This window comes from Xenopus laevis, chromosome 5L, assembly GCF_017654675.1.
Source record: "Xenopus laevis strain J_2021 chromosome 5L, Xenopus_laevis_v10.1, whole genome shotgun sequence".
Lineage (NCBI taxonomy): Eukaryota > Metazoa > Chordata > Amphibia > Anura > Pipidae > Xenopus > Xenopus laevis.
Window position 1 is genome coordinate 91334717 of NC_054379.1, and position 27590 is coordinate 91362306.

The following is a 27590-nucleotide window of genomic DNA, read 5'->3' on the forward strand; positions in this document are numbered from 1 at the left end:
TTATCTGTTTATGCAGGCCCTTTTCGATTCATATTACCATCTATTATTCAAACCACTGCCTTATTATTTTTATTATTTACCCTTGCAACCAGATGCTGAAACACCAAACTTGAGAGCTGCTGAACAAAAAGCTTAATAATTAAACAATTGTAAAAAAATAAAAAATCATCCTAAAATTTAAATGTAAAGCCGAACAACCCCTTTAAAAGTATTCTGTGTACCTTTTAAACACCCAAACAGACTGCATGACCATGCCAACTTTTTCATTCTGCAATCACAGCTCCTATCTTAATAGGGTTAAACAGTTTTCTGCTGCAAGTTTTACTGAAATATTAAATTGCTTATTGTGCTCGAGGTATAGTAGTTTCTCCCAATAATTAGTTTTTGCTGCAGCCATAAGAAACTAGCTCAATTATTGTTAAATGGATTGCATTCATTAAAAACCATTTTTTTGTCCTGATGTACACTTAAAGAGACTCATATGTGTGTCTCTACAAATACACTTTGAATGTACAGTAAAAAAGTGAAAATTGTTCAACCTAGGCATTATTCCCTTTACCTAAATAAAGGGATACAGTGATTTCTTTGCTTTTTTGTCATGCTATGCTGGCTATGGTTCAAAATCCTTACTGTGACAAAGTGCCATCTATATATTTTATGCACAAGTCAGTGTTCCCACTGTTACCACTGCTATTCCTTCGATACATTTGACCATTTAGTATCATATTTACTCCCTGTAACTCTTGATGTTCTATATTAAGCTGGCCATAGACATGTAGATTCTAGCCTCATATTGTACAAAATCGTACGGTGCATTCTTCCAACCTGCAACTAACCATTCAGATTAACTAGAGTAGTTAAAGAACAAATCAGACAAGGTTCTGTCCATGACAGCAATCATACAAAAGTCTTACAAATACTAGGGACTGTCACCCATTGATATCATCAGATAGGCAATACATACATATGGTTAGCAGATAGAAGTCTTCTAATTGTCCGATTAACTAAACGACCGTTCACGATGGTCGGGACAATCTGAAAATCGCATGAAACTAATTTTTGTGTAACTTTTTCTTTGCGTCTATGGCCAGCTTAAAACTCTACTATGACTACTCCGTCTACTACTATGACAACTCCGTGCATTACTTGTTTCCTTCGTTTTCTGAACACAAACAAATGCTGTATATCGATGACCTCATATTTCCTCAGCCAGCCCTAGGGCCCACAATTGGATAAGCCCAATATCACCCACTAAAGGTGGGCTTATCGGAGCAAAATCTGCTTGTATGGCAACTTCAGTAAATTCTTGAAATCATTGATTATTTACTAAGGTCACTATAGATTGCATGCAATTGCTAATTGGTTGCTATAGGTTACTGCACTTAGGGTGAATTTTTCAACTCTAATAATTTAACCGCTGTTTTTACTGAAACTACCCTAAAAAAACTCAAATTTTTCAGGAAAACCATAAACATTGACCTTTGATAAATAATTAGTCCCATGCATGTGTGGCAATTTCGTATGCAATGCAAATATTAAGAATGCTTTCCTACATTTGCCTCATTAGTGGTTAACTCTTGATTATTTGCCAATTCATGAAACAAGGTATTTTGCCATGATCTGTTTTATAATCGGAAGAATGTTCGATCCACCAGCCTCACAATGAAAAAAGTATCATTATCTCTGTCACTTCATCACATGCATCCCTAAAACAATGTCCCCTTTTCTTTTTAACTCTTTTAAATGGTCCTTTAGGTGTTATGAAAAAGAATAGCACAAGTTACTAAACATTGTTTGAGGTTTGGCACCATTTAATAACATAAACAAGTTTGTATTCACATTGCTCTGTCTGTACATTTGATTGTACATCTCTAAGGCACAGCATTATATGTTCCATTGCATATTCATAATATTTATGTATTCGTTAATGTAAAAATATATTTAAGAAAACTCATTCAGACAGTATTCAGGATCAAATCCATCAAGAGAAATTCCTTTGTAAATTTACTGTATACTGTTTGGTTACTCTTGAGCTGACGTCCGAGAGAGAAATTTTAAAACAATTGGTTTCTTTGGCTGTAAAAAGCCTATGGTGCTGAACTCCATGGGAATCTGCAGAAAAAAAGGGAAATGTTAGAATTAACCTGTACCCTGTCCTTATCTAAACAAACAAAGCTTCATGGCTGATTCTACTGAACCTTATATGTTACAGGTAATGTCCTTACTGTAGTAAGAGTAAGATTTTAACTTTTGTGCTCCCTCCTTACTCTGCTTCACACTTACTATATGCCAGATGTCCACTCTTCCACCACAAGAGCTTCTGCTTTATTGCCATCACAATGAGTGTGCTCTCTGAACTTGAAGTGATGTGTTTAGATTTATGTACTATACCGTAATATGCTCTTTATTGTTGATATAGATATGTTATTGATTATTTATTATTAATCTGCAACCTTTTCTCTGCTCTGAGCCTCCTCCTCCCCGAATCCATTTACAAATGTACTAACAATTGAGCAGTACCTCCACCCACTTTGGCTGCCGTATAAATTGCCTGTGTAGCAGAAACAGTTCTACAGTTTTATAATGATTTGATCTGCCTTCAAGGGCATACTGTCAAGTACAATTACTCCTTTCCTATCATTTCAAAAATCTCATTCTTTTACATTAATATATTTACAGAAAACAGTAGATTAGATTACTCAGTTTATACATTCTTAACTCTACCACAATGCCTTGTACATGTTTTTAGCGCATTACTCACCATTTGTGGTTTAAATACAATCAAATGAATGCCCAAGGCCTACAGAAAAAGTGTCTCCTGTTTTGCTATCATTCTTGAAAGCTTGACTGGTTCTATATGAAGAATCCTATCTATAAATCATAAGAATAAAGCTCTTTTGCTAGACAGATAATAGAGTAACTAAGGATGTGTCTCATGGAAGCAAAAACTGACAATAACCTTTTCAAAATAAAATAACATTATTCATGATTATTTTGCTTTATGTTAGTTTAATTTTCTCTGCCATCTAATGGTACATTTAAAGCTTTCTTACCAGAGTTTCTGCACAAGGCCGGACACTGAAGTTCTGTAACATGGTGACAATAGCCACTTTCATGCTCAGGAGAGCAAATCTCATTCCTATGCAATTCCTGGGACCATCTCCAAAAGGCAGAAAGGTAAATGGAGTATGGGTTTCCCTGTTTTCTTTACTGAACCTGGCAAACACGAGAACATTCAGAACATACATTAGTAGGGAAGTCACTACTCACTGAGCTGTAAGGCTAAAAATGATTGGTAATTGAGCATATCTTCAGAACCCTTTTAAATTGTATTACTTAATAGTACATCCTTTGTTTTGTTGGCCCTTCCTTACTCTTAGGGCAAGGGCACATGAGGTGATTTCCGGTGTGTTGCTCACCACATTTTCTCTTATCAGGCAAAACATTTGACATGCCATTACAATTAAGCTTTTTATTACAATTTTAGTCATTTATTCCTGCTTAGTGTAGTACCCTGTTTCCTCTGTTTGTTTACTCTTATAATGCACACATAATTGAAGAGGTGCTTCTCTGTGATATATGATAAGGGATTGTGGCAAAAATGGAGGGTCTAAAGCAAAGAAAGTCTTTACTCTGTCTGGAGGGAGAGTTATTGGAAGGTGAATTCTTATATGACATTGTTTAGTAGACTTTATTTCGAATCAACCACAATTTCCTATATGAGTATAAGTATTCACTTCTTTTGAGAAAAGTCATTTTGATGTACCTTTCAGGGCGGAACTCTTCAGGCTCTGGCCAATACTCAGGGTCCCGCTGTAGCACATATGCTGGGATCATTGTGACTGTCCCCTTGGGGATGCTAACACCATTAATCTCAACATTCTGCTTTGAGACTCTTTCTAGTCGTCCTGCAGGGGGATACAACCTGAGGGTCTCCTGAATGACCATATCAAGATATTCCATCTGCATCAGAATGTCATAAGTAGGACTGGCCTATGAAAAACAGGAGGTAACTTTATTGACATGACCTATTCAAAGTTTATAAAAAAGAAAACATAAATAGAGTGTTAGAAGCAACAGTGCAAGTTACACATATTTGCCAGGGAACTTGTAAAATTTAAAATTTATAGCTTTCTCTTCCAGCAGGGCAAAGTGATCTGAACAACAAATTACATTATGGCTACAGCCACACGGGGGTGATTCTCTGCCTGTGAATAAATACATCTGGCTTCAGGATGCAATAATGTACAGTTCCAGCAGGGTTGAAAGGAAAGCCTTTGCATCAAGAATTGTTGATTATATAGTGAATAAAGTACCCCCTCTTGTAAAATATAAGGATATTATAAGTTACCGAGGAGTTTCATGACCATATAAAAACACGAGGCTGAAGGCCGAGTGTTTTTATACAGGTCATGGAACTCCAAGGTAACTTCTAATATCCTCATATTTTACCACTGGGGGTACTTTATTTATTATAATACACATGTTTTAGTGAGTCATGTGACAGAAATGACATTAGAACTCACCGTTTATAACTGATGACATCAGAACTCACCGTTTATAAGGATATAATTTACAAGATATTCATGGCTTTTGTGTATTATATATCTGATACCCATAGTTTGGTATGTAACTTATATGTCAGCACATTAAAGGTACAATATAGTTAAAACATTCTATTACCTTGTTTCACCATGCAGTACTTGCAGTGGCTGTGCCCTGAACCTTACAGCAAATAAAAAAATATGTGCAGTACTGCTGGGTAAAAGCCTGCACTGTGCTGGACACTAGGGATGTAGCGAACTGTTCGCCGGCGAACTAGTTCGCGCGAACTTCGACTGTTCGCGTCCGCCGCAAGTTCGCGAACGTCGCGCGACGTTCGCCAATAGGCGTTCGCGTCAAAATCGGTCGCCCATTCGACCATTCGATCGCTAAAATCGAACGATTTTCGTTCGATTCGAACGAAAATCGTTCGATCGAACGATTAAAATCCTTCGATCGTTCGAATCGAACGATTTTCGGATGATCGAAGTTCGCGAACAGTTCGCGAACAGTTCGCAAATTTTGCCGGTGTTCGCGAACGGCGTTCGCGAACACATCGGCGGCGGTTCGCTACATCCCTACTGGACACCTGCCATTTGCAGGAATGCAGTCAGTTAAACTGTTAATAGATGGAATCAATACCTAAAAAAAAATCTGAATATCAGAAAAAACTGTAGAATGACAAAATATAGTAAATATTTTAAAAAAAAGAAAACAAAAATAATACAGACAGAAAAAATAATCCCAAAAATGACTGCAAGTACACACATGGCAAAAATATGGATGAATAGGGCCACTAAGAGATCAGTTTGGCAGAATGTATAGCAAAGATAGCTATAGATATATAGATAGCTATGTTGTCCAATATTTAATATTCACAACATATATTTCAACAAATTACTAGGTTTGTTTCAAGGCCATGCATGCCATTAAAAATCACTGATCTAAAAGCAGATACAGAACATATATAACAGGTTCAAAATGATAGAACTTGTGGCCCACTTAGAATTCAAGGAAGCTGTGGGAATTTAATGAAAAGCTGTAGGAATTAAATTAATTTCAATAGAAAGAACCTTATTGTTCATAAATCTTTATAGCCACACATAACTATCTATCTATGATCTTTTTATCGGAGTTGCTGCAAAAATACTTAAATATAGCATCAAAAGTGCCTTACCTTGTTAGGAAGAAATGAATCTATTTCCTCATGCAACCTCTGCTGAACATCAGGGTGGGTGGCAAGGCAATAAAACAGGTAAGACAGTGCTGTACTTGTGGTTTCATATCCAGCAACTATAAAGATAACTGCCTGAGCCATTATTTCTGCATCTGTCAGAGCTATAATAAAAAGAAAAGGGGACATATTACTAATGGTAAGCAGGGAATACATTTTAGTCTAAATTACCGATCTACAAATTAAAAATCCATTATAGACACACACAAGCTAGTTACAAACAAAGCCAGGCCTGTTTGTTTTCCACTTTGGACTAAAAGGGGTGGTTTACCTTTAAAGTAACCTTTAAAGTAACTTTTATTAAGTTATAGAACGACCAATTCTAAGCAACTTTTCAATTGGTTTTTCAATTTTATTTTTATAGTTTTATAGTTATTTGTCTTTTTCTTATGATTCTTTGCAGCTTTCAAAGGGGCGTTGCTGTCCCCTTCTAAAAAACAAATGCTCTGTAAGGCTAAAAATGTATTGTTTTTGCTACTTTTTATTACTGATCCTTCTATTCAGACTCTCTCCTATTCATATTCCAGTCTCTTATTCAAATCAATGCATGGTTGCTAGGGTAATTTGGGCCCTAGTTACCAGATTGCATAAATTGAAGAGCTGCTGAATAAAAAGCTAAATAACTCAAAAACCTTCAATAATAAAAAATTAAAACAAATTGCAAATTATCTCAGAATATCACCCTCTACATCATACTAAAAGTTATCTCAAAGGTGAACAACCCCTTTAAAAATTAGGTTGTGTTCTTGGGTGCGGCAGATACATCTTGAGTACTGATCTACAAGAGTAGGTGCATGGAGGTAACAACAGTCACCTGCCAATAAAAAAAATCATGTGAAGGCATGATTTTTTTTATTGGCAGGTGACTGTTGTTACCTCCATGCTGTACATCATGGTAAATTATTAAATATGAATAAATATAGCTATTATTTACTATTTAGTCAGAGTACTCTTTGCAAAATTATTGTCATATAGTTCACCCTGCTATATTCCTGAAAATGTCCAGGATAGCAAATAAGTGTTTACAACAAATCTTAACTGACCTTCAGGCTTCTAGATATTCACAGTAAGCAAGAATTCACCCCAGACTGTCTATGGCAACTCACAGCAGCCCATCTAGCATTTGCCAGAAGCCACAGATTGCCAGTCTGGGCCTGGATCTCACTCTAAGTGACTTTCAGACCGGGAAAGCAGTGCCACAGTTTTCATAATAGCTGTCCTGTTCCATTTCCTATATGCAACAGCCCTGAAACTAAAGTTCCCCACCAATGTAAAAGATATAAAAGTCAAACACTATTGCAGCAGAATTGTCTTAAAGTTAAACCTGCATTCATTCATCAATACCTTTGTGCTGATTGCTTAAATCATTTCCTTCTGTTGTCCTAGAATCCACCATAAGTTGAAGTAAATCCACACGTCCCTGTTGACAAGCAGATGAACAATAACAAATGCAGCTTCCTACCATTAGACATTTGAAAAGAAGTAAAGCTACATAAAATTTGAGGCTGGTATAATTCATTTCATTTACAGTAGAATAATAAGGTTGTTCACATTTGAGTTAACTTTTAATATGATGTAGAGAGTGATATTCTGAGACAATTTGCAATTGGTTTTCATTTTTTGTTGTATTGTATGTCTGCAAGTCAGCTTTGAATCTATTATTGTGAATTTTGAGAAACTGTTACAAGAATGGAGGTTTAAAGCAATGTCATGGTTAGGGAGAATGGCAGCTATCAAATCCTATTTATTATCTAAGATTCTGTTTCGTACACTGGCTATCTCCCTTCTGAGTAATTACAGTTTTCTGTAATTGTATATACAGTAGAAGCCAAGGACTGAAGCAGTTTTAAGAATGTTGTCAAAAATGGGAGAACAAGAGTAGACATTTTTGGGCAAATTTACTAAAGGGCGAAGTGGCTAACGCTAGCGAAAATTCACCAGCATGACGTCATTTTTCCACTTCACCGATTTACTAACGGGTGCTGAGGTAAATTCGCTAGCGAAGTGGACCTACTCTAGCGCTACTTCGCACTACCCTTACGCCAGGTTACGGATTTTCGTGAACATTACCTCTTGCGCCAGACTTTACTTCGCCACCTCAGACCAGGAGGAGTGCAATAGATTAGATAGGACTTGCTTCAAAAAAAGTTTACATTTTTTCAAAGTCCCAAAAAACGCTGGTGTCTTTTACTTTTTTAATGGTGATAGGCTGAAAAAGATAGTAATTTTTTTTGGGGGGTACCCTCCTTCCCCCCCCTACATTTCCTAACATATGGCACCTAAACTATACAGTGGGCACATGTATAGGGCAAAATAACAACTAATTTTATTTTATTACGGTTTCCCAGGCTTGTGTAGTGTAATGTATTTGCTGCTACATATACGTCCATTTGTAAATTTGTCCCATAGGTTATTGCATATAAATGTGCAATAGTAATATGGAATGGAGATAATGATCATGCCTAATGATGTATAACACAGTGGGGTTTTTTTTCATTTTATTTCCCTCATTTGCAGTAAGAGATGTGTAGTGTATAAAATGTATTTTGGTGGAAATTATTAGAATTATTATATATAAATGTAAATATACCGTACTGTAGCACTTGGATTTGTACAGTGCAAATGATATATTTATGTGATGTAATTTGAGGAAAACAATCAGGAGGTCATCTGTAAGAGAGTTTTAAGTAGATACTTTATATTTAATATCTGATTACCTTGTTCTCTGCAATAACATACACTTGTTCTTGATGTTAAAGTATACACTTTAAAACACCTTTGCTCCAGGGCCAGAACAAGGGGTAGGCAGAAGAGGCACATGCCTAGGGCGCAAAGGTGAGGGTATGACAGGCATATGCCTCTTCTACATGCCTGCCCCTAATCCCTAGCCCACATGCAGAGGATTTTCACACACCCAACCTCACTGGCGCATCACTCTTTCCTACCCACCAACCAAGCATCCCCCTGGGGGCAGGATTATAAGAGGGATTTGCCTTGTGAGCGCCAGTGACTTGACCCGGCCCTGCTTTACTCAAAATGAGCAGAATAAATTTTTTTTTTTTAAAACACATTAATAGATCAATTTTTACTCTCACCGAGTGATCTCCTTTTTTTCTCTTCTCCCGGAAGCTTGTGACAGCATTCATAAAAAACTGAGTGAAATCGTTTGGAACAAAGTTCAAATTCAGGCCCTCAAGAATGGGTCTAAGGAATGGAAAAATCACTGAAAAGACAACAAAAACATTTTTCATACACTTTTGCAAACATGAATTGAACAAAACAGCCAAATGTGTGATTTGTGTATTTATATTTATATGTTTACTCCTATAAATTGATTATTCTTTTTAACTTTTCAATTAGTTGTTGCCAGACAAGGATTTACTATATGCCTGTTGCCTGCACTGAAACTGAAGGCAACAAGAACACTAACAGACAGGCCCAGATTTGTGGAAAGGCCACCAAGGTCCAGGCCTAGGGCTGCAGGATTTTAGGGGTCGGCATGCTGCCCAACCACGCCCACATTGGTTCAAAAACACTGGGGATGCACAGGAGATACAATAATTTTTTACATTTACCATGCATCAATTCCCATTGCTCTGGTCCCAATAATGAAAAATTGCACGAATAAAGGGGAGTAGACAGTGGCGACAAATTGCAGTGGGCCTAGGGGTGCCCACTATCTAAATCCGGCCCTGCTGACAGAAGGATCCCCCAGCTGGTGGCTTGCTGAACATATTCTGCTACATTTATGCATACACATATATAGAAATAGTTTACACACACACACATTTATATATATCTATATATCTATATCTATATATCTATAAAGAATCACATACAAAAAATATAAATGCACAAAAAGAAAGGTTTCTGAGTAATACATCCTAGGAGTGCTGTCCTTGATCCAGTGTACATTGTTTTCTACTAGCACCCAGGTTTTGTTTTTACACATGGTGTGCACCCTTTGGATATATATATATATATATATAACAAAAAACCGCACTCACAGGACTTCAAAAGAAAGCCGCAAAAGCTGTGATTTATTGATCCGACGTTTCGGCTACAACTCTAGCCGTCCTCAGGAAGAAACAAACCTTACAGAAGTGTGGTCATATTTAAAGTGAAGAGTTGGCGCCAAAAATAGCCTGTGACATCATCAACAAGCGCCCACCATTACCAAGAGTCATGTGATGGACGAAGTGTCAAATACATTTAGTGAACCCCATAATGCCTGGACTAAAAGGGCCAATATATACATGTGAAACCAGTGAGTGATCCCTGCGATCGTGACAAAAGAAAAATTCATTAAAATTAAAACCGCAATCACCTAGTGACAGGCATCTCGCTAGAAATTACTTACCCCCAGCTCGCATTCACAACTCCACCACGCCCTTCAATACCGTTCTATCCCTCCGTGCAGTTACCTCCGCTGCCATGGAAAGCAAGGGACAACCGCACCTGATCGCTCAGTAAGCGCACCCCAGCACCAGACACACTGTGATGCACCAACATTTCACGCGCTGCCGGAGCTCCTCTGTGGCTCCTCCCCTCTGTCTGCCGATTAGAGGAAGCCACCACACCCCCACACTAGGCTCCAATCGCGTCAAGAGGCACGGCCTCATTACGTCCATCACTGCCATCCGATAAGGTGTCAGCCCCTAACTCAATGCCAGGGATTGCACCTGTCAGAAATGGCCGGATTCATCTCCCACTCTATATCTATATATCTATATATCTATATATATATATCTATATATATATATATATATATATATATATATATATATATATATATATATATATAATATCAGAGATAATATCGGAGACTTCATTCTTTCACCATATTCATATAGCATTGAAACAATAAAACTTAGTAAAAGAAAATTCATACAGTGCAGTATCTATTAATTTTACTTTGTGTTAGTAAGTAGGAGATTGGGAAATCATCATTTAAAAACAAATTACCCACTAAGATGAGCACTGGGCTCATCAAGCCAGTTGTCAAGAGCTTCTTCATGTGAATAACAAAAGGATCTGATGGTTTGTTAAGGGAGTCAATATTCACACTGAATGAGGTGCTGGTGATGACATCCATGCTGTATGCTCCAATCACACTAGAAAGTCCAAAGAAATATCAATGTAAATTTCAGCTGCAGGTACTTATGATGTAAAGGGCCAATCGTGCATTTAAATGTCCTGGCCTCAAAAACACAGGGAGTTATATTACCATTATAGAATATAGATGTTATATGATATTTTATAGATGTTAGATGATATGATGTTATAACATCTTAAAAGATGTGAACCTTGATGATGGGCACTTTGTTTGGTGAGTATACATTTGTGCTCAGTAAGTAAAATATTTGAAAATCACCTGAATTAACTATGCACTAGGAATTTGTCACATGACATGAAAGCATTGCCATGAAATATCTTTGGATCACATCTAGGGCTTTTTGTCTTTCCGAAGGGACAGAACCTAGGGTTGTGCATGGGCATTTGATTGCTCTACAATCCTCAAAGGAATTGTTCAGTGTAAAAATAAATGCTGGGTAAACAGATAGGCTGTGCTATATAAAAATGTTTCTAATATAGTTAGTTAGGCAAAAAATGTAATGTATAAAGGCTGGAGTGACTGGATGTGTAACATAATATCCAGAAAACTACTTCCTTCTTTGCAGCTCTCTTGGTTTCCACTGATTGGTTACCCTGGTGACCAAGCAGTAACCAATCAGCGACTTGAGGGGGGGGCACATGGGCCATAACTGTTGCTTTTGAATCTGAGCTGAATGCTGAGGTTCAAATTGCAAACTCACTGATTAGTTACTATACTCAGAGTTAGAGAACTGAAAAGCAGGAAATTGGATTCTGGCTATTATATTAGACATCGAGTCACTCCAGTCGTTATTACATTACATTTTGGCCTAATTATATTAGAAACATTTTTTATTTTGCACAGCCTATTTATCCAGTTTTTATTTTTACACTGAACTGTTCCTTTAAGTTTCTGCTATTATGCTGATTCTATTATCATGAAAGTTCCTATCAAAGCTGCCTTCCATTGCTATAAATAAGTGATAAATAGCAGTGCATGGGTATTTTCATGAAAACTAAAATTAAAAAAAATATTTTTAGCTGACTTTGAATATATTAGCTCCAGGGAAATGCCTCTCTGTTTCTCTGTAGGTGTATTTTTAGATTTAAACTCATGTTAAAAATAGAACACAAGGAACGTTATTAAACATGACTCACTCCTTTGTTGCACATGGCTCATCTTTGTCCACATAACCCTGGATGTTTTTCACAAGGATATCTGAGTAATCTTTCATTATCTGGAACATCTACAACATCGGGTTCATTGAGAGATACGTTATTGTCATTTAATAAATATATTATCACTAGAACACTGTTCTTGTACCATACTGCCACCCATCAATTAAACATGCTGCATAGGACAGAAATTAGATTTGTACTGTCACCTCTTCTCTCCAAATGGCGCTATAAAAATCCTCTACAAAAGGATACCTGGGTGGATTAAGATGACCACATATGTTTGTGATGCCAGATATCCATCTGATCCCCTAATGTGATTATCCACTGTATATTAGTTCAGTATGGTCCAACACATATACATGTAGATGACCAATGAAAATTATCTGACCCAATAAATCATTTTCCAGTTGCATCACACAGCAAAAGTGCAGTTTTAGGACAGTCATAGCTACTTTTTTTTAATTGGGTGATTGGTTAACTCCATTTTCCAGTCAAGCCTTAAATTGTATCTTTCAAATGATCTCTTTCAGTAATATCAGTTTTACAATTTATTTGGTCACCCAGGGTTGTTTCTGTGTACGAGAAAACTTTTCTCCTAATTAAGTTTAGTTTTAATACAGTTGTTGGGGCACATTTACTAAACTCGAGTGAAGGATTCGAAATAAAAAAACTTCGAATTTGGAAGGTTTTTTTGGGGTACTTCGACCATTGAATAGGCTACTACGACCTTCAACTATGACTTCGATTCGAACTAAAAATCGTTTGACTATTCGACCATTCGATAGTCGAAGTACTGTCTCTTTAAAAAAAACTTAGACTACATACTTCCCCACTTTAAACCTTCCGAGCTACAATGTTAGCCTATTGGAACCTTCCCCATCAGTTTTCTAAAGGTTTTTTTGTTCGATCGAACGATTTTTCCTTTGATCGTTCGATCATAGGATTTGTGGTAAATCCTTCGAATTCGATATTCGAATTCATAGGATTTTACCTCGAGGGTCGAATTTGAGGGTTTATTAACCCTCGATATTCGACCCTTAGTAAATGTGCCCAGTTATGTTATAAAAAGTGAGATAATTTTTCTCATTTAACTGCATCTGCCTCTATGAGAAAATCTGGAATTGAATAGAGAGATAAGATTTTCTTATCAAATTGAATCTGGCCCTTTGTGATGTTATAAGCAAATCAGTGGATGTGTTCCACCATTCAACAATCTGCTTTTCTCCAGCCTATTACATTTTCTGAAAATGAAACATATAAACCATATCAGATTAGTGCAGACTGCACTGGTTCCAGAGCAGCAATGAATTGCACACCATAGATTGTGATCCCTGAGGATGCAAGTGCAAGAGCACTTATGGGTACAGGAGCATGCCCCTTAGTGCTCATTTGCCAAGCACTTGCTCCCCCTTAGAAACAGAATGCAAAGGTCTACGGCTATGTACAATGCCCCACTCAGTGAGCAAAGTTTTTTAAAAAATGGCTGATTGTGGCCTACATTGTACATTATGTGGTTTTGACCTTCCCTTTTAATCTGGCCACCTATTAAATAGATGTTCTGATGCAGGGAACAGATATTTCAGCACAGCCTCCATGGCATATTTTTTAAAGTATACACAGTGTTGGACTGAGGCCCACTGAGGAACCTGACCACAAGGCCTACACATTTACCAGTGGTGCAACAAGAGCACACCGGGCCCCCCGCCAGAAAATTTTTCAGATGGTAGCGCATAGGTGCTCCTGCTCGTGCCTCTGTGCAGCCCCCTTTGAATGCTATAGAGGAAACGTTGTGTCAAACTATAACCAACGTTAAACATAATCTGTGGCCCGCTGACCCTTATAAACGGGCCATATACCCATTGTTCATCACGAGTTCAATGAATAGGGCTTATGCCCAGCATACTATTTGCTTATTGCTTTAATCATTAAGAATCTATTGTTATGAGGTCTCCCAGTACAAAGCAGCAAATCTGCCCTGTATATCTAAACTCACAGTGCATTTAGCTCTCTCATCACTGTTACCAGTTTTCTGGGTGCAGATGCTTTTCTGATGTTGACGGGCCATATTACCCTTGGCTAATACCAGGACTTAGAGCAGACAATTGAGTTTTTGAGACTCTATTGCATCTGCTCCATTGTGTTCCTAAGTGAATCTCCCAGGTTGCCAGGACATGGTGATGTGTAATAAAAGACAGAAAACTACAATAGAATTATTATCTGCATTAAATGATGAACACAAGTAAAATGTGTTGTTTACCTCTTTTAGTTTCCCACTGGTGAATGTAGGTGAGAGCACACTCCGAATCCTTTTCCACTGTTCATCCTCTGCAATAGTGATGGCAAACTCAAAGGGGCCATTCAAACCAAAATTCTGTAAATGATGTTTAATAGTTCTGTATTTTAGCAATTGTTCTGGATGCTTCACATACTTCCTTCTCATATAAAGTTTGAAAAACATAAATTGCAAGTGTAAATGCTATCTTATAAAGCAGTTTATCCTACAATCACTCATTTTTCTTGAATATTCATTCACATGGAGGTCATATTAAGTAAATTTATACTTACCGTAATTTACTTTTCCCTTAGTCCCTTAGGCAGCACCATGAGATTTATTTTGCTTTCCCTTACATGTAGGACAAGTGAGAAAAAAAGAGTTAATTCTCCCCACCCATAAATACCAGCTACTCAAAACCCCCTCTAGTGTTTTTTTTTTTTTTTTTAATAAGACACACAGACCGATGCTTAAGTATTTTATTAGGGCGGGTAATTTATTGCTGCCTAAGGGACTAAGGGAAAAGTAAATTACGGTAAGTATAAATTTACTTATTCCCTTACGTCCCCTACGGCAGCACCATGAGAGTTAACGAGTAACAAGGGAGGGTATCTTCATATCGCCTTCTGTAGTATGCTACTGCCATAGGAAGCTTCCTGTGAAGCCGAGATGTCTACCCTGTAGTGCTGGATGAAAGTATTTGGATTACTCCAGGTTGCCGCTCTACATATCTGATCCAAGGATACATTGGCTGCCTCTGCCCATGAAGCAGAAATTTTCCTAGTAGAGTGTGCCTTGACAGGAAATGGAGGATTGAGATTATCCTTAATGTAGGCCGTCTGGATAGTCTCTCTAATCCAACGTGCTAATGACGGTTTCGAGCTCTTTAGCCCCTTATTTCTTCCGCAAAAACTGATGAATAGACTTTCAGATAATCTAAATTCTTCTGTACTCCTTAGGTAGGCTTTCAGAATTCTGCCTACATCCAAAAGGACCAGTTGAGAGCTGTGGCCTTGGGCTTCCTGAACGTTTGGTAGAACAATCTCCTGATTGATATTATATGTATTGACAACCTTAGGTCTGAAATTAGGAAGGGTTCTCAAGACAACACGGTCTGGAAGGAATGTCAAGTAAGGCTCCTTTATTGATAAAGCCTGGATTTCCCCAACTCTTCTAGCTGAAGTAATGGCTACTAAAAATAAAGTCTTGAAAGATAGACACTTAATGGAGATATTTTCCAGAGGTTCATAAGGTGCTTCACATAATTTCTTCAACACCCGAGGTAGGTCCCAAGTAGGAGAGGATTGAATGAGTCTAGGCCTGATCTTTGAAATAGCCTTGACAAATCTTTTAAGAAGCGGTAGAGTGGACAAAGATCTATTTTGGAGAGCAGATAAAGCCGAGATCTGCGCTTTGATAGTATTTACCGATAACCCTTTATCAAAACTTTCTTGAAGAAATTTTAACAACACCGGCACAGAAGGTTGAGTCTCCGAAATCTGTTTCCTCTTGCACCAGTCTCTGAATCTTTTCCAGACTCTAGAATAGGACTTGATAGTAGAAGCTTTTCTGGATTGAATCAGTATGTCTACTACTTCTTTAGAGAGTCCCTCCGACTCTAAAATGGACCTGTCAGTCTCCAAGCTGTCATCTTCAATCTCGCAAGATGCTGATATGCCCGAGGCCCCTGGGTCAATAGCTTCGGAAAGTGCGGGAGAATCCAATACTGTCCTCTGGACATTCTCATTAACAGAGAGAACCAACTCCTCCGAGGCCAAAATGGGGTTAAGAGAATTGTCTGCACTCTCTCCAATCTGATCTTCTGTAAAACCTTGGGAATCATAGGTATTGGGGGAAAGATGTAAACTAGTTGGAATTTCCACCTGATTGACATGGCGTCTATATAATCCGGACGATCTAGTCTGTTTAAGGAGCAAAACCTCTGTGTTTTGCGATTCTTCCTGTTGGCCATGAGATCTATCTCTGGCATTCCCATCGATCTGTAATTCTCCAGAATATGTGTTGATCTAGGGACCATTCCCCTGGAGCAATCTTTTTCCGGCTGAGATGATCCGCTATGAAATTCTCCTTTCCTTTTATATGCACCGCCATCAGACGAGGACTGTGTCTCTCTGTCCAATTCAAGATCTTGAATAGCTCCTGATTCAACAAGGGAACTCTGGTCCCCCCCTGCTTGTTCAAGTAAGCCACTGTGGTGGAATTGTCTGAAAGAATCTTTATGCTTTTGCCTTTTAGTTGTCTTTGGAAACTCATAATGGCTTTGTAGACCGCTCTCAATTCCCTGAAATTTGAGGACATGGAGCTTTCCATTGGATCCCAAATGCCCTGTGCCGTTAGATGGCTCAGATGGGCTCCCCATCCCCATTGAGAGGCATCCGTAGTTAGCACTATCCATTCCGGCTGTTGAAAAGATAGACCCTGTACTAGGTGATTCTCCTGAAGCCACCATTCCAACCTGGATCGTGTCTCTGCGCTGAGACATATCTTCATATCTATGGAGGAAACTTTCCGATTCCAACTCATAAGTATCTCTGTTTGTAAAGGTCTCATGTGTAACTTCGCCCAAGCGACAGCCTCTATTGATGCCGTCATGAGACCTAGGACTCTCATTAAGCCTCTGATTGTCGAAAGAGGGTTTCTGATTATCTCTTGAACAGCTTCCCTCAAACTGTAAATCTTGTCCTGGGGAAGATATAACTTCATTTCCGCAGATTTGATGATGAGTCCCAAAAATTTTATTGCTCTGGATGGTTCTAGGGTTGATTTGTCCCAATTTATTATCCATCCTAGATACTGAAGCAGCTCGATGGTTCTGTTTAAATGTTTCTTTAACAGCGCTGCTGACACTGCTGTAATCAGCCAGTCGTCTAGATAAGGTATAAGAGTTATCCCTTCTTCTCTTAGAACCGCTGCTATCGAGGTCACAACCTTGGTGAACACCCGAGGTGCCGTTGTTATCCCAAAAGGAAGAACTCTGAACTGATAATGGTGCAGAACTCCTTTGATGAACACAGCAATCCGAAGAAATTTCTTGTGAGCATGAAAAATTGGAATATGCAGATAAGCATCTTTGAGATCCAAAGAAGCCATATAGTCGCCTCTGTCTAGTATGTTTATCACTGACTTGATGGTTTCCATACGAAAAGTCTTCTTGTGGATGAACTGATTTACTTGTCTTAAGTCTACAATCGTTCTGAAAGTCCCATTTGGCTTGGGGACTAAAAAGACCTTTGAATAGGTTCCTCGATGAATCTCCAGTGGAGGCACTGGTTCGGGAACTCTGGCTGAAACAAATTCTGTGATGGCCTGCTCGAGAGCCAGCTGTTTGTTTGGAGAATTTAAGGGAGTAAGAATAAACCTCTGAGGAGGTAGACTCAGAAATTCTATTCTGTAGCCTTCTGCAATTAATTGGAGTATCCATGCGTCTGCAATGGTTTCTTTCCATTCTGGAAAGAAAAAAATTAATCTGCCCCCTACCGGCAGTAAACTTCTGGCGTCAGAAGGATGGCCTTTTCTTTGGTGGGAAGGTTTTCCCAAATCCTCTCTCCCCTCTGGAAGAATTGAATGCTCTATTGGGCCGAAAGGAATTTGTATCGTTCCTTCTTCTGTCTCTTTGAAAGTAGTTATCTCTTTTAGGTGATGTTCTTCTATTCCGGAAAAAGGAATTTTTGCTCCTATTTGATTGGTTTTCCTGAGGAAGACGCTTATTCTTAGAGCCTGACAAAGATTCCAAAAGTTTATCCAGCTCTGATCCAAAGAGACGACCTGGTTCAAATGCCATGGCACATAAGCTGTTTTTGGATACTGAATCAGCTGACCAGGTTCTTAGCCATAAAGCTCTTCTGGATGCTGTAGATAAAGCCATAGTTTTCGCAGCTAGCTTAATACTTTCAATGGATGAGTCACACAAGAACTCAACTGCCATATTGACCTTTTCCAGGGATTCCAGAAGCTCCACACGGGATATGTTGTTGTTGATATCCTCCGTGAATTGTTTGAGCCAATGCCTGGTTGATCTAGCCACTGCCGAGGCAGCCAAGGCTGGCTTACAAATAGCTGTACCCGTATTATAAACTCTTTTAAGTAAGGACTCCATCTTGCGATCCATAGGATCCTTTAATCCTGAACCATCTTCCACAGGAATGAGTGTTTTATTAGACAGTCTGGCAATGGCTACATCTACTTTCGGAGGAGTCCCCCAGGACTGTATCTCCTCTTCCTGAATGGGAAACAAAAGCTTTTGTCTTTTTGTTATAGACGGAGGCTTTTCAGGATTTTTCCACTCTCTAGTCATTAAATCTTTCATGACTGGGTGAACCGGAAAATCTTTAGATTTCTTAGCTACCTGAGAAGTGGTTGCCTGCGAATCCTCGCTTTCCAGAGATTCCATCGTTAACCTTACTCTCCTGATCAATTTCGCAGTGCTTTCCACCGGAAACAAGGCTAAGATTTCTTCCTCATCCGAGGATGAATCCTGAGTTGATCCGTCTAAAGATATAGGATTAACTATTGTAGGAGAATTCACAATATCATCCGCAATAGGGACTGGGCCAGGTTGCAACTGGTTAAACATATCCTTCATAGTTGATTTTATAAACTCCTTAATCCACGAAGAAGAAGCTTCAGGAAGTGCTTCAACATCCTTGTGAGCCAGATAGGACAGACAGTCCTTACAAAACCTTTTCCCATAGTCATCTGGGAGAAGTATGTCACATGCTCTACACTGCAGATGCTTTGACTTCCTGTGTCTTTTGACAGGTGGTGGCTCTAGGGTAGACATCTGAAAAAACATGAAAATTTACACATAGATTATAAAGGAATCTTAGGTAAAAAGCATGCCCACAGAGTACCTTGTACCTTAGTGCTGAATAAGGAGGCTGCAACCCAGGCAGCAACGTCTAAGCAGCAGGCTGATCACACTCCTATACAAGGGGAGCGTCTGAACACAGCGTGATTAGCTTTAAAGATCCTCTGGTGCCTACTTCAGCACACCTGATCCGCATCATCAGTGTAAACATCTCTTAACCAATCACGTCAACTCTAGGTTGCGTGTCATAGGTTATCGTCGCCATTTTGTTTATGGGCAACCCTCGGCTGCACAGTCTATTGCGGCGACGGCAAAACCTAAGAGGCCACTCGCACCTCCGACTGAAAGACCTCTTGGGTAATGCAGTCTGCGGTCTTCAAGTCCCCTAGGGACCTGGCATCTTTAATCTAGGAAAAAACCAGAAAGAACGTTAATATGGCATCCACCTTTACGCGGATAATACACTCACCTGCCTACGAAGGTAGGACAAAAAAACACTAGAGGGGGTTTTGAGTAGCTGGTATTTATGGGTGGGGAGAATTAACTCTTTTTTTCTCACTTGTCCTACATGTAAGGGAAAGCAAAATAAATCTCATGGTGCTGCCGTTACGGACGTAAGGGAAATAATGACTATGAGCGCGAGTGCTAACGCATTAAGGGGAGAAAAATCACACCCATCATAATGCTCATTTACAAATACTTGCACCTGTGTTCTTGCTGCATACTGCACAAACCAATGCACACAGAGTGAAGCACCAGTGATGCAAGGCAGTCCTTTCTTTACTGCTTACTGCTGGGTAGATGGTAAGTACTGGGCTTCTTTGCATCCTGTGCCATTAAAGTAGATTTTGATTTATATAACTTATTTATTCTAACTTCCATTTGTGTTTCACAGTGGGTTCTCCTACACATCTTTAAAATGTCTTTAGTAACACACCCGAGCATTATATTCAATCATCTTACCCGTCTGTTTGTGAAATTTGTGTAAAACTCTTTCACAAGAATAGTTTTAATTATAGCAGGGTCCATGACTGCAAGCACGGGTTGTCTCCCATCATAAGTTCTGCAAATAAACAAAATGGAAAGTCCAAAAATGGAAATTAAAAATTGTAGCAGTGTTCTAAAATGTGCTGTTCTGTGTAAAGCATATTTTCATTAAAATAAAAACAGTTTTGCTTCACATTAACCCTTTAAAAATAGGGGTTTGTGCCCGGCAATGCCTTTTTCTATTCTTATGAATGAAATATAAAACAAAGAATGTTTACTGCCGGTGCTCTGTAGATTTTTTTGCCAGCAACTTTCTACGTTTCTGGTAGGGATGCACCGAATCCACTATTTTGGATTCGGCCGAACCCACAAATCCTTCGCAAAAGATTCGGCCGAATACTGAACTGAATCCAAACCCTAATTTGCATATGCTAATTAGGGGTGGGAATGGGAAAACATTTTTTACCTCCTTGTTTTGTGACAAAAGTCATGCGATTTCCCTCCCTGCCCCTAATTTGCATATGCAAATTAGGATTCGGTTCGGCTGGGCAGAAGGATTCGACCCAAATCCGAATCCTGCTGAAAAAGGCCGAATACTGGCCGAATCCCGAACCGAATCCTGGATTCGGTGCATCCCCAGTTTCTGGCAGTTAAATGGTTTAACAATATATAATGCAGTAATTGGATTGTGAAACCGCATTTCCAGAAAGCCATTTCCCATAGTTAATTCGTTTTCTGAATAAATAATAAGACCTTGTAGTTGTGATAACTAAGTTAGCATACCGTAAATATACATACATAATATTTTTAGAAGCCTGAAGGCACAGTGCTCCATATCTGGAAAACCCTAAGTCCCACGCATTATTGACTATAGATCCCATACCTGTACTAGTTTGGTAGTTTAGGAACATTTTTATTTACTTTACTTATGGAAAAGTGACTTTATGTGCATGTGCGGGGAAATGTGTTTTATGGTATTCATGTAAGAAAAGCAAAATGGGAAATAGGACAATTAAAGGCAAAATTCTATTGCATTTTTCTATTCTATAAGGTTGTAAGGGTTGTCTTTGCCCCCTCTCGGTACTTAGAAGTCTGCTAATAATCCTAGTGATCAGATAACCAGCAAGTTGAATAGTGTATGAAAGTATCATTGTTTAAAGGGAGAATCTACTCTTTCATGTTAGAGCCAGTAGAATCTAGGTCATGTTAAATCCATTCAAGTACTCTGGAGTAGGTTTACATGTGCTTTACATTTTACTGTGACTTAGACATGGACTAATCAGTAAAGTGGCATCATTGTTTGTTTTTAAAAAGGTATTAAAGAAAAGTTTTTTATCATACATCTTGCCAGACTAACTTAATTTCTTTTTATGAGAAGGTGAGTAGGGACCTTGATTTTGGAATGGCAGTGGATGTGATTTACTTAAACTTTGCTAAAGCATTTGATACAGTGCCACACAGAAGGTTACTGATTACATTAAGGAATGTTAGCGTGGAACATAGTATTTGTACCTGTATAGAGAACTGGCTAAAAGATAGACTACAAAGAGTGGTGGTAAATGGAACATTTTCTAATTGTACCAGTGTTGTTAGTGGAGTACCGCAGGGTTCTGTACTAGGTCCCTTGCTTTTAAACGTGTTTATTAATGACCTGGAGGTGGGCATTGAAAGTGCTGTTTCTATTTTTGCAGGTGATACTAAATTGTGCAGAACTATAGGTTCCATGCAGGATGCTGCCACTTTGCAGAGGAAACTAGGCAGCAAACTGGAAAATGATGTTCAGTGTTGATAAATGCAAGGTTATGCGCTTAAATAATTAAATGTTATACACTTAATGGCAGTGTGTTAGGAGTTTTCTTAAATGAGAAGGATCTTGGGGTTTTTGTAGATAACAAGTTGTCTAATTCTGGGCAGTGTCATTCTGTGGCTACTAAAGCAAATAAAGTTCTGTCTTGCATAAAAAGGTTATTAACTCAAGGGATGAAAACATAATAAATTATGCCTCTTTATAGGTCCCTGGTAAGGCCTCATCTGGAGTATGCAGTGCAGTTTTGGACTCCAGTCCTTAAGAGCGATATAAATGAGCTGGAGAGAGTGCAGAGATGTGCAACTAAACTGGTTAGAGGGATGGAAGACTTGAATTATGAGGGTAGACTGTCAAGATTGGGGGTTGTTTTCTCTGGAAAAAAAGGCAAGGGGACATGATTATACTTTACAAGTACATTAGAGGACATTATAGACAAATAGCAGGGGACCTTTTTACCCATAAAGTGGATCACCGTACCAGAGAACACCCCTTCAGACTAGAAGAAAAGAACTTTCATTTGAAGAAACGTAGGTGGTTATTCAGTCAGGACAGTGAGGTTGTGGAATGCACTGCCGGGTGATGTTGTGATGGCTGATTCAGTTAATGCCTTTAAGAATGGCTTGGATGATTTCTTGGACATAAATAATATCAAAGGCTATTATGATACTAAACTCTATAGTTAGTATAGATATGAGTATATATTTATGTGAAAGTAGGGAGGGGTGTGTATGGATGCTGCGTTTTCATTTGGAGGGGTTGAACTTGATGGACTTTTTCGTTTTTCAACTCAATTTAACTATGGAACTATGTAATTACATAAATAGATGCCATTAGAAATAGCACACATCTGCAGCTTAGGGCAGTGAATTGATTCACTACTACATCCCAATATAACACCAAACAGGGATATACTGTAGTTCATGTGAGTGTTTTTTGCCTTTATGTTTGATAAACAATTCATAATCCAGCTGACAACAAAATCACTACAGTGTGTTATAATGTCATCTTTGAAGTTTACCAGAGCAAACAAAAACCAAACTCTACAAAAAGTGCTACATGGAAGGGGGGGGCTGGACTGTAGTTCCTCTGTAAATTCTAGTAAACAAGGTCTGCAAGGTATCATCAGTAAAAACTTCCAGTAGACACAAGGTAATCCATTGAGATGAAAAGAAGGTTTTATCTTTAAGGACAAGATCGGGGTTCCAATTTCGTGGACTATCGTCCCTAAGGAAACTGCAATCATTCCATTGTCGCTTTTAAAATGAGAATGAACAGAACAATGGCATTTTCATTTATGTGCTCTTTTTTTTCTGCAACAAATCATGTCTGGGTCTCTGTAGGAGTTCTCTTTTTTTAAAAATGTGCCAGGGCTCAAGAATATAAAAATGAATTCTATGTATGTATATATGAATCAAACTGGGAGTGTCTGAAACACATGTACAGTATGATGCTGCCAATGTTTTTATTCAGCTTTATCACTGATATAATTTCATGTGTGTGGTGAGTAGTGATGGGCGAATTTATTCGGCAGGCACAAATTCGCCAGCGAAAATTTGCGGGCGTCCAAATATTTTTGACATTAAAGTTAATGGGCGCTTAGAATTGTCGCCGGCGTCTAAATTGTCCCTGGAGACAATTTCAGGCACCCATTAACTTTAATGGGCGTCAGAATTGTCGCCAGCATCAAATTGTCGCTGGCATAAAAAAATATTTGACCGGCGTCAAAATTCAAGTTTTGAGAATTTTTCGCGGGAAATTCATAAATTTTTCGTCAAAGCGAGGCGGGAGAAATTCGCCCCTCAATAGTGGTGAGTCAAAATGGTTTCTTAAAGACAATATTGCATTGGAGTATGTCAGGATAATTTTAATAACGGTAGAATATTAATGACACATGATAACACAGAATGCAAACCATGATTTTTCTTACTCACCCCCACATCTTCCCATATTTTTTGAAGCATTCTGTATCAAACTGTACCATCCCCTGGAAAAGCAAGAATAGCATATAAAAAAAGTAGATTACAGGTTTAGGATCTATTATCCAGAATGCTTGAGATCTGAAGTTTTCCAGATAATTGATCTTTTCACAATTTGGTAAGTCTATCTTAGGTCTGCTAAAAACCATTTAAACATTAAGGGGGTTATTTATCAAAGGTCGAATTTTAGAGCTATGAGAGCTTTTTTAAACCTTGAATGAACATACAACTCGAAATTCCGAAAAATGTGTACAATTTTTTTGGATTTTTTCCGGCAAACAAAATTTTCTGGAAAGTTTATTAATAAATAAGACGAAAAAACGCCTGCGGATTTGGTCAGTTTTTTTTCTGAAAATATTGAGATAAATTCGGACTCCATTCTCCGACACTTTAAACAATGATGTATTTTTTTGAGTTGGTTTCAATTTCCTAATTATTAAATTGTTTCTATCATTTAGATGTATAGTCCCTCCCTCTCATTAAAGCTCTGTAAGTGTGGTTGCCATTTTTCAGGTTCACTCTTTAAAAAGGGTTGATTTCCTGAAACATCTGGAATATGAATCAGATGCTTACATGAGCAAATGTATGAATTTTTTTGCAATATGCAGAATTTTAAAAATTGCAATTACATGATATGTAGCTATTGCTATATGATGTATGCAATAAAGGCCTACCTACCAATATTTGATGGGTGGTTGTGACTAGTTAGATACAGTGCTGGCAGGGATTTACATTGTATTTTGCAACAGACTCGCATCAAAATCGACTACTTTGTGAAATCCATTCAGCTTCCTCTATATCAACCAACTGTTGGATAATGATAAAATAATGCATGGTAGCTTGCAGGAGGCTAATCCATAGGATTAGAAATATTCTTAGAAATATTTATACAGTCAGATACAATAAATAGTTTTTAAAAGGCTGTTTTTTTTAACGTGAAGAAAATACTGGAATTAAGGCTGACAGCTCACAGTATGTATATGAAAAAATCATCAATATTCAGGCCAAATGTAATTCAGGAACTGCTTTATAAAAGGCAGTTTTTTTAAATAAAAACCATGAAGTCACATCTACATAAAATAGTTTTGTTTACTCACTTTCCTAAATTCCAGAAATGTTCCTATGAACGGCAATGGAGTAGGTCCAGGAATTCCCATTTTCTTAAAGAATCCATATGGCCAAATGCCATAGCTGAAAAGAAAAAAACTACCACTTATCCAGGTTATGAAAGTTTGAACACATTTCTGTGTTTTTTTTTCAGTTATTACAGTTTTGCTAATGAAGGTGAATTGCCCTTTAAGCTGTGAGTCAGTATTTTTTTTCAGAAAAAGTGGTAACCCTAATCAGAAGAGGCAAGACATTGTAGACATTAGCAACCTCGTGAAAGTGCAGGAGCATGTCTGGACAAGTACCTTTATGAAATAAGCATTCTCTATTATGTCCAGTAAAAAATGAATGTCATTAATAGGGAAAAAACATAAAACATAGAAACGTTTCCAGAAAAAAGGTGGCAAACCTATTTAGAGCACCTGCACTTGTGTGTGCATTTGTAAATGACCCTTATTGAGAGAAGACAGCAGCAGAATGACAACTGAACTATGATGACATAAACCTTAAAGTGGACCTGTCAACTACACATTAAAAAGCTGCATTATGAAAGTCCTTTGCAAATTAAACATGGAACACAAATTCTTTTTATCATTAAAATATTCATACCTGTTATAAATGTATTTAAATATCTGAGCTGTCAATCAAATATTATCTGCCCCGCCTCTATGCCTGAGGCCAAAATTTTGGAGTGATACAGAATTGGTCTTAAAGGAGAAGGAAAGGTTAAAACTAAGTAAGCCTTATCAGAAAGGTCCATCTAAATATACCAGTAAAGTAGTGCTTTTCTGAGTCCTATGTCAAAATAAACACTGCATTTCTTTCCTTCTATTGTGTACACATGGGCTTCTGTATTAGACTTCCTGCCTTCAGCTTAAACCTCCTTGCCCTAAGCATGATCATGCTCAGCTTGCTCCTCTCCCCCCTTCTCTGCTGTAATCTGAGCCCAGAGCTATAAGTGAGCAGGGAAAGACTCAGGCAGGAAGTGATGTCACACCAAGCTAATACTGCAGCTGCTATTCTAAACAGAGAGCTTCTAGAGATTTTTACTCAGGTATGGTAAAACAATCTACAGAATAAATTTAGCATTCTAGTTTGCACTATTGCAGCTAATTTATTGGCAATAAAATGCCTCCGTAGCTTTCCTTCTCTTTTAACAAGTGTCCACAAAATGGCTCCTGCCTGGTTGCTGTGATAGTATAATTCCAAGACTGAAGGAAACAAAATTTAAATAATAAATACAGTGTATGTAAAGTTTATTTTGCTCAACTAACATGATAGAAAAGAAATTTGGATTATTGTTTAGATCCCCTTTAAGGAAATAGTGCATGGGGTGATTATGAGTATTTTGTCACCCAGTATATTTGTAGCTCCATAAGCAAGAACAAATCCATTGCAATCGAACCCCAAGTTGAACTAGAATAGTAATTGCCTGAAAGTGCAGGTGCACATTTGTTTAGCTTAGCAGTTATATGTAATTCACATATTGGCTGCAATTATAAATATCCTAAAAATGCCATGTCAAATTCAGATGACACAGTGGCCTAAAATAACTAAGTATGATGACAAAAACTGTGGAGGATGGCAAGTACTGTTAGTTAATATCAATAACAATAATATTATAATAATATCAATAATAATAATGATATTATTGGGTAAAATAATTTCTTTAAAAGCTTTTTCATTATAAACTATGTTCATCTTTTACTTTTACATACACTTGTACATGCACTGAATCCAGAATTTGGTGAATCCACGGTCCTATTCAAAACCTAGAACTGATAATATAGGGCAATTTGAGAGCTAGGGTACATACTTTTGGAAGAGAAGAGCCGAGAGCCACACAGGCACGATAATGAAAGTTTGACATGCTTTTATAAAGCGTAGAAAACTACCTGAAGAAAATCAAATCAATCTAGTCCACTTTGACTGGTATTTGAGCTCCACTTACTGCTCACACAGAATTAGTTTTATATTTAGTTACTAACTACTTAAGTCTGTGATCCTTGTAACCGCAGCAAAGACTTGTGTGACTTCATACATTGCTATAAATCCCAGACTACTGTGTATTGCTTTGGTGCCTATTAGGTCGGCAGAAACAATACTGACTGGCAATGCTATTAACAGGGAAGAAACATAACAAATAAGACTGGCATCAATGGTTCCTATGTTACTTCATGTCAGTCATTCACAGGTGTGAGACCCATAACATCAGGGAAATGATACTCCTCAGGCCTATATATAAAATAGTACAAGAATTCAGTAAAATGATATACTACCTCATACTCACAGTAATATAAGCAAAAAAAGAGCAGCCAGGAGAATCCATGTCCCTGTTGACAGGTGAGGAATGAGATTCATGGTGCCTGAGAACTTTCTCAATGAACTCCTCTCTCTGTGCAAGTAGTTTTCACTGTGTCTTTGCTGCTGGGTGAGTCAGAGCAGTCACATGATGACAGGGGTAGGCTGGAGTTGCACAACCTTCCTGACATTACAAGGAGTTATGCAAGATTTGTTTACACTGTACAAATGCACTATATATGAATGGCATTATGGGCCCTGAT

General features: G+C 38.1%; 2 protein-coding genes across 4 annotated transcripts; both read right to left on the reverse strand.

Annotated features, from left to right (window-relative positions):
* Positions 1-1790: 1790 nt before the first annotated feature.
* Positions 1791-27456, reverse strand: cyp3a4.2.L (cytochrome P450 family 3 subfamily A member 4, gene 2 L homeolog). 2 transcript variants are annotated; one of them, XM_041562021.1, is made up of 13 exons: positions 27306-27456; positions 25017-25110; positions 23875-23927; positions 20113-20212; positions 14307-14420; positions 12029-12117; positions 10742-10890; positions 8872-8999; positions 7121-7196; positions 5720-5880; positions 3767-3993; positions 3054-3216; positions 1791-2112 (listed from the first exon to the last, which is right to left on the reverse strand). In XM_041562021.1, exons 1-13 carry the CDS (start codon positions 27353-27355, stop codon positions 2023-2025), a joined length of 1494 nt encoding a protein of 497 aa, XP_041417955.1. In that variant the 5' UTR covers positions 27356-27456; the 3' UTR covers positions 1791-2022. The 2 variants fall into 2 exon arrangements, with proteins under 2 accessions (XP_041417955.1, NP_001091350.1); NM_001097881.1 differs by having other exon boundaries at positions 27317-27397.
* Positions 14748-20079, reverse strand: LOC121393716 (lamina-associated polypeptide 2, isoforms alpha/zeta-like). Of its 2 annotated transcripts, none has more exons than XM_041563042.1 (2): positions 19200-20077; positions 14748-19122 (listed from the first exon to the last, which is right to left on the reverse strand). In XM_041563042.1, the coding sequence occupies exon 2, from the start codon at positions 17785-17787 to the stop codon at positions 15940-15942; it is 1848 nt and encodes a 615-aa protein (XP_041418976.1). In that variant the 5' UTR covers positions 17788-19122; positions 19200-20077; the 3' UTR covers positions 14748-15939. The 2 variants fall into 2 exon arrangements, with proteins under 2 accessions (XP_041418976.1, XP_041418977.1); XM_041563043.1 differs by having other exon boundaries at positions 17629-19122; positions 19200-20079.
* Positions 27457-27590: the final 134 nt, after the last annotated feature.